At 59.7% G+C, this 8,176-nt stretch overlaps 1 protein-coding gene across 1 annotated transcript; it reads right to left on the reverse strand.

Moving 5' to 3' along the window:
• Positions 1-7,013: 7,013 nt before the first annotated feature.
• On the reverse strand, positions 7,014-7,934 carry LOC147964446 (uncharacterized). Its single transcript, XM_087529983.1, has one exon. It carries the CDS (start codon positions 7,932-7,934, stop codon positions 7,014-7,016), a length of 921 nt encoding a protein of 306 aa, XP_087386109.1.
• Positions 7,935-8,176: the final 242 nt, after the last annotated feature.

Here is an 8,176-nt window from a genome sequence, read left to right on the forward strand (position 1 = left end):
GCCAAGGAGACGAAGAAGATACCTCTTGACCCCGAGCGCCCAGAGAGGTTTGCCGTCATCGGGGCAAACCTAAACAGCAAATAGGAAGGCGAGCTTGCCGATTTCCTCCGTGAGAATCGGGACATCTTTGCATGGTCCCCCAAGGACATGCCGGGCGTCCCGAAGGAATTCGCCGAGCACAAACTACACGTCCGAGAAGACGCAAAGCCAGTCAAACAACCCCTCCGCCGACTGTCGGAGGAGAAACGCAGGATTGTGGGAGAGGAGATAGCCCGGCTTCTGGCAGCCGACTTCATTATGGAAGTTTTCTTTCCATAGTGGCTCGCCAACCCGGTCCTCGTGCTAAAGAAAAACAACAAGTGGCGCATGTGTATAGACTACACGAGCCTCAACAAGGCCTACCCCAAAGATCCCTTTGCCCTGCCAAGGATTGACCAAGTTATAGACTCCACGGCCGAATGTGAGCTGTTGAGTTTCTTGGATGCTTACTCAGGGTATCACTAGATAAAGTTAAATCCGGCAGACCACCTGAAGACCGCCTTCATCACGCCATTCAGAGCCTTCTGCTACCTGACTATGACATTCGGCTTGAGAAATGCCGGTGCCACTTTTCAGCGTTGCATGCAGAAGTGCCTCCTCAAGCAACTCGGCAGAAATGCCCACGTCTACGTAGACGACATTGTAGTGAAGACGGAGAAGCGTGGCACCTTGCTGGAAGACCTCAAGGAAACATTTGAGAACCTACGTTGGTTCCAAATCAAGCTTAACCCCGAGAAATGCGTGTTCGGAGTGCCAGCCGGCCAGCTCCTAGGCTTCCTGGTCTCCGAACGCGGCATCGAATGCAACCCAGTAAAGATCAAGGCCATTGAGAGAATGGCGATTCCCACCAAACTTCGAGACGTCCAGAAGTTTACCGGATGCTTGGCCTCCCTGAACCGCTTCATCAGCCGGCTCGGAGAGAAAGCTCTTCCTCTCTACCGCCTCATGAAGAAGACCAACCACTTCGAGTGGAATGACCAAGCCGATCAAGCTTTTCATGAGCTGAAGAAGATGCTGGCCACGCCGCCTGTCCTGGCGGCACCGACTGAGAAAGAGCCCATGCTCCTCTACATTGCCGCAACCAGCCGGGTGGTCAGCACCGTCATCGTAGTCCAACGCCCAGAAGAAGGCCGAGCCCAGCCGGTCCAGAGGCCGGTGTACTATTTGAGCGAGGTGCTGTCTACCTCGAAGCAGAACTACCCGCACTACCAGAAGATGTGCTACGGCATGTACTTCGCCGCCAAGAAGCTGAAGCCCTACTTCCAAGAGCATCCCATCACGGTTGTATGCACCGCCCCGCTGGCCGAGATCATAGGCAGCCGGGATGCATCTGGCCGGGTGGCGAAATGGGCCATCGAGCTGGCACCCTATACGATCTTCTACCAGCCTTGCACCGCCATCAAGTCCCAAGCATTGGCCGACTTCCTCGTTGACTGGGCCGAGACCCAGTACCTACCACCGGCTCCCGACTCCACTCATTGGCGCATACACTTCGATGGGTCCAAGATGCGCACCGGCTTGGGAGCCGGCGTCATCCTCACCTCTCCCAAAGGCGAAAAGCTCAGATACACGCTGCAAATTCACTTTGCCGCCTCCAACAACGTGGCCGAGTATGAGGCGCTCATACACGGGCTCCAGCTTGCCAAAGAACTCGGCATTCGCCGGATCCTATGTTATGGCGACTCGGACTTGGTGGTCCAGCAATCATCCGGCGACTGGGATGCCAAGGACGCAAATATGGCAAGCTACCGCTTCCTCGTTCAGCAGATCAGCGGGTATTTTGAAGGATGCGAGTTCCTCCACGTACCATGAGCCGACAACGAGCCAGCTAATGCCCTGGCTCGAATAGGCTCCACTCGGCAAGCAATACCAACCGGTGTCTCTCTACAACGCCTCCTCAAGCCGTCTATCAAGCCATCTCCAGAGTCCGATTCCATCTTCGTGCCGCCTGACCCCGACGCAGCCGGCTCGAAGAACCAAGCAGGTGACCTAGGGACTTCGATAGTCGGCCAGGGGGTATCAACAGGCGGCTCGGGGACTTCCGTAGTTACGCCCGACCCGGGGACTGCCTCACCTGGCTCGGGGACTGCGGTAGTCAGCCCGGAGACTACACCAACACAACAGGCGGCGGCCGACTCCAGCATTTCACCGCCCAGCCCGCCCGCCCTGGTCGCAGTAGCCGTTCTGGCAATAGAAGAAGTCACAGCTCCGTCACGGGCTCAATCCATCCTCAACTTCCTAATAAACCAAGATCTACCGGCTGACGAAGTAGAGGCAAGACAAGTCCAACGCCGAGCCAGAGCATACACAATCGTCAACAGAGAACTCGTCAAGCGCAGTGTCACTGGAGTCCTCCAGCGATGCATTGAGCAAGAGAAGGGCATTGCAATCCTCAGGGACATCCACCAAGGAGAATGCGGCCACCATGCGGCCTCAAGATCACTCGTCGCCAAAGCCTTCCGCCATGGTTTCTTTTGGCTGACTGCTTTGGATGACGCCAAGAAGTTAGTTAAACATTGCAAAGGGTGCCAACTCTTCAGCTCCAAGCAACACATGCCGGCTTCAACACTCAAGACCATTCCCCTCACTTGGCCCTTCGCCGTTTGGGGACTGGACATGGTGGGCCCATTCAAGACGGCGCGCGGCGGCATGACACATCTGCTTGTCGCCGTGGACAAATTCACCAAATGGATTGAGGCAAAGCCGATCAAGAAGCTGAATGGGCTGACTGTCGTGACATTTATCATAGATATAACAACTCGGTACGGCATACCACACAGCATCATCACCGACAATGGCACGAATTTCGCCAAGGGAGCCTTGGCATGTTTCTGAGCGACGCAAGGCATCCGGTTGGACCTAGCGTCCGGATCCCACCCGCAGTCAAACGGCCAGGTCGAGCGTGCGAACGGCCTCATCCTTTCCGGCATCAAGCCCCGACTGATCGTACCACTGGAGTGTTCAGCCGGCTGTTGGCTCGATGAGCTGCCGGCTGTCCTCTGGAGTCTGCACACTACACCAAACAAGTCAACCGGCTTCACTCCTTTCTTCCTCGTATATGGTGCCGAGGCGGTCATCCCAACTGACACCGAGTTCGACTCGCATCGGGTAACCATGTACACGGAAGCCGAGGCCAAGGAAGCACGAGAAGACGGCGTCGACCTGCTGGAAGAAGGACGGCTGTTAGCCCTCAGCCGGTCCGCCATCTATCAGCAGGGCCTGCGCCGCTACCACAGCCGGAAGGTCAAGCCAAGATCCTTCCAAGAGGGCGATCTTGTGCTCCGGCTGATCCAGCGAACAGCCGGCCAGCACAAGCTCTCGGCCCCTTGGGAGGGCCCCTTCGTCATCAGCAGAGCCTTAGGCAACGACTCCTACTACCTGATCGACGCGCAGAAGCCGAAGGCACGAAAGAGAGACGACTCCGGCAAGGAGTCAGAATGACCATGGAACGCCAACCTCCTCCGAAGGTTTTACAGTTGAAATGCAGTATGTATCACGCTAACTTTTGTACTAAGTTCGAGACAATAGGCCCCCCGAGGAGAGCTCGGGGATTGCCATCTTTTGTCTATGAAATGAAAAGTATCATGCTTATGGCCTTGTCATTGCATTCACTTTTTTCCGTCCGGCACCGGGTTCGACTAGTCGGCCCGGGGACTGGCCGCCTGGAGTTATATTAGAAGTCCTACCTGCAGTCAGACAAGTAGTGTGTCGGCTCCCAAGCTTTCTCTTGCCAAAAGTCACAGTTTGAAGAACCGGCTGTCCGGCTGGCAAGAGTTAAGGGCAGGAATGGGTGCCCACACGAAAAACGGCTAGGGACTAACAGACTAATATAAGAAAATCCGGTTTTTCTCCCACCACCGACCGGCTACCAGAGTAGCTGGCCGGCCGGCTTCCATTCACCTCGCTCCAATCTAAGAAAGCTCGAGTACTTGCCTTCCCAGAAGGGGAAGGCGGCAAAGGAAACAGCCTAAGGATAAAAAGCATACATGAATGGAAACCAAGCACGCAATAATATTTACATAAAAGACCTTCAAAAGGCCAGCATTCGACATAGTTTGAATACACCCCCAGTGGGTGGAACTACGCAAGTTTGATAAAATCGTTCAAAAGGCAACAAGCAGGGAAAAATAAAGACGGCAGACTAAGCCAAGGGAGCGACTGGCGAGTCGGGCAGGTCGGTGGAGACGACAGTGCCGGCTGGAGGAGTGGCCGGCTGGTGAACCTCGGCATGATCACCGCCTCCCGCAGAGGGCGCGCTAGCACGTGCCTCATTGCTAGAGGCACGATCAGGCTGAGGCTGGCTGGCCGCTTCACCGGCCGGCTCAACGTCTTCGCCCTCCTCTCCTTCGTTGTCTTCGCCTTCATCACTGGAGGCGATCTCCTGTGCCGAGTCTTCACCCGCTGCCGGGTCTAGCCCAAACCACTCCTCCGGCTGGGCAGCGCCGTCATCATTAATTTCAGGAGCGAAGACGCTGATGTCAGTACACTCGGCGATCGTCGAAGCACGCTGAGCGATAGCCGGCCGCACCTCCTCCAGCTCTTCGTCGGCCTCCAGCCGCCAGGTGCGGAGCTGGTCCAGGTTCAGCCCCGGATACCAAGCTCGGACGAACTCCAACGCCCGCCCAGCTCCAAGCCGGGCCGCTGATGCTTTCCAAGCCTCGAAGCGGCCAACCGCAACTTCCAGCCAGTCGGCAGTCCGACTCGGGGTGCGGGGAATCGTCTCGCTTGGCCAGAGGGTGGCCAACACCTGCGCCCCGACGCGCTGGAGGCGGCAGAGCATACGATGAGCCGGCTGCAGCCGCGCTTGGACCGCCAAGAGTTGCTCCACAAGCGTCCGACTCGCGTCCGGCGCGATGTCGGCCCCCTCCTGACGGCGCGCTTCGCGATGGGCCTTGATGGTTTGGGTAGCAAAGACGGAGTAGCCGGGAAAGTAGTCTGCACAGAGAATAAAAAGCAGCACAAGTCAGAACACAAATCAGGCGGCAAGGGACATGCAAGGAGCGAGGAAGGCGGCTTACCATCGATCAAATCCTCAATACGGCCGAAGCCTTCATTCAGCGCTTGCCTGGTCTCAGCCCAGCCCGCCGCTTCAGTCTCGAACTCGGCCTTCAGGGCGGCTTCGTTATCCTGCGCCTTCTTCGGCCGCCTTGTGGCTCTCCTCCTGGTTAGCCAGCTTCTTGGCCAGGCGGCCGCGCTCTAGGACCAAGGCGTCATACTCAGTTTCCTTGGCGCGAAGGGCGGCCTGCGCCTCACTGAGCTGCCCCCTCAAGTCGGCATTGGCTCCTGCAAGCATGAAGACAAAGGAAAAATTAATAAGGGGAAGTCGTCAACGAAGATCCGACCCAGCTGCTCAGCAGTCGGCCTGAATCTCGAGGACTACACCCAGTGGGTGCGCTGACGCGCCCCCACAGGAGATGAACGAGACAAACACGCACTCTGGCTGCTGGTCAGGTCCTCAGTTCTCCGGCCCAGCTCCTGAGCCTGGGAGTTGAAGGCGGCTACGCGAAGGTTATGATACTCCTGGAAGATTATACAGGAGGCAAGGATAAGTTAAGTTGTCGGGACCTAGTAAGTTCCAAACCGCCTGCGCAGCAGCCGGCTTGGAACTCAGGGACTACACCCAGTGGGTGCGCTGACGCGCCCCCACGGAAGAAATTGAAAGAGCAAAGTAACCAAGGACAGAAGACTCACCCGGATGACGGCCCGTGTCGAGAGAAACTCTTGAGTGTATCGCTGCAGCGTGGCGGCCTGAGCTTGAAGCCAGTTTCGGACCTCCTGGGCCGCCGCGTTCAACTCGCCCGTCCCCCCGCTGGGAGTCCACTCGGACGTGCTGATGCTGGCCGTCTCCAGGGCCTTCGCCGTCTGGCTGGCGCCCGCTGCCCGGTGCGGTTCCGGCGCGGAGGTGCCACCCCCTGCGCGCCGGCGCAATGCCGGCTGGACCTCGAGGCCGGCCCCTGCCGCTGGCTCACCCCTGGACGGCTGCTCTGGCGCTGCAGCTGATTGGCCGCTTTGGCCCGCTCCAGTCGGCGCCGTCTGCGACGCCCCCTCCACGAAGATCATGGGATCCTCCCGCCTCTCCATCACCGGCGGGCCTTGGTCGACCTCCTCCGACGGGGGCACGGGAACGTCGGGGGCCACGGCGCGGAGGGGAACAACGAGCAGCGGAGGCCGGTTGTGCGAAGCCTCCGCCTCCGTCTCCACGGCTGCCGCCTTCGCCCGGGCCTTGGCCGCCGCGTCGGCCTGCTCCTTCGTCGCCTGGGCGGTCCTTCGCTCCGCCGCCTCCCGCTCCTCCCGCGCCTCCCGCGCGTTTCGCTCTGTGGCCTCCTTAAGGTCGGCGCGGGGATCCACGCGCCGGGAGCTTGAGGACCCTCCAGTCGACCCGACTACGGAGCCGCCAGGACCTCGCTCGAGAGAAAGCGGCGCCCTGTTCGGCAAGAAAAGAAAGGTTTAGAAGAGTTTCGGACGAAGAAGACAAAAAATATATACGCAAGACATTCGACGACTTACGCAGAGATCGCCTACGGCTGCTTCACCGCCTTGCGGAAGCGGGCCGCCTTCGCGGCCGCCTCATCACGCTTGGTCGCCGCCGTGGAGGCCTTCGATTTTTTCGGCCGGCTGCCGAAGAAGGTCGACGCGGCCCGGCGCTTCTGCGCGCCGCCACGGGCAGCCGGCACGACAGACGTGCCCACGCCTTGATGATCGGGCGCCGGCTGGCGGTGCGGGGCGACTTCGACCTCGTCGTCATCCGGCCAGTCCTCGAAGGTGGCCCCGAGTCCCGCGCCTCTGGCCTCGTCACCTTCCCCCACGATGGCGTCTTCCATGGCGGCCGCTCCCAGGTCCGGATCATCGGCGTCGTCCACCATGCGGTCGGGGAGGAGCTGGCGCTCTACCCCCGCGGCCCCGGCTGTCGGTGGGAGAAGAGGGTTCTGCAAAAGGCAAACGAACTGATCAAGAGTCGGCTATCATGAGGCCGGCTACAAAAAGGAAGAAAAGAAGAAAGAACTTACGGCAGGCGGAGGGTTGGCGCGGGAATACGGCTCCTTGCCGTATCGCCAATCCTCGACGAGCTTGCAGTTGGAGATATAATTCACCATGTAAGACACCTCTGCGTGAGGCATCTCCCTGGTGCTCAGCCGGCATGGGTCGAAGCGGCCGCTCATTTGGCAGATCATGTGAGGCCGGCCTTGGAGCGGAAGAACCCGGCGCTCCACGAAGGCGGCCACCAAGTCGGCTCCGGTCAGGCCCTCCGACTGGATCATCACCCGAAGCCGGGAGACGGCTGTGTTCCCGGCCTGAGACAGTGACCTGGCCCAGTAGCTCCACGAAGGCTGCCTCCCAGCCGGCGGGCCGGCTACGTAATCCGGCAGGTTGACGTAGTCGCCTTGCTGGGCGACGTTCTTCACGTAGAAATAAGACTTCTGCCAAAGCTTCACCGACTGGATCAGCGGAATGGACGGGAACGGATTGTTCTCGCTCACCCGCCTCATGGCAATGAAGGCTCCGTAGGGGGCGGGCACGCCCGCGACGATGGTGCCGAGCTTGCTTTGGAAGAACTCCCCCCAGAGCTCGAGCATGGGGAGAACTCCAAGAAAGCCCTCGCACAGGGTGACGAAGGCCGATAGCAGCATCACCGCGTTGGGCGTGAGGTGATGTGGCTGGAGGTGGTAGAACTTGAGGAAGGCTCGAAGGAATCCACTCGCCGGGAGGCCGAAGCCGCGCAGGCAGTGCGAGCGGAAGATCACCCGCTCGCCCTCCTTCGGTGCCGGTGAAATCTCCCTCGCCGGCGCTTGACGAACCCGCACAAGGTTCTCGCCGGGCAGACGCCGTGTCTGGCGGAGGAACTTGATGTGGTCCTCGTGGACGTTGGAGCCATCCCACGAGCTCGACAGCGCCATGGGAGCGATGCGGCGGGGAGCAAGACGAAGCGACGGTGGAACGGCGCGACAAAGAGTTGCTGCGGCAAAGAGAAGAAGAAGGAGGGCGAGAAGGGGCGGAGTGAGGGAGAGCGCGCGAGCCTCTGCCGCTCCCCCTCCTCCTCCTACTTATAGACCGCGCGACGGAGCCGAGGAGGCGCAGCGTGGGGGAACGTGGGGATCAACTGCGCCCACTCCCCCACGTCCCGCGATTATTGTGCCTT

This window comes from Triticum urartu, chromosome 6A, assembly GCF_056163025.1.
Source record: "Triticum urartu cultivar PI428250 chromosome 6A, HENAU_Tu73, whole genome shotgun sequence".
In the NCBI taxonomy this organism is placed as follows: domain Eukaryota; kingdom Viridiplantae; phylum Streptophyta; class Magnoliopsida; order Poales; family Poaceae; genus Triticum; species Triticum urartu.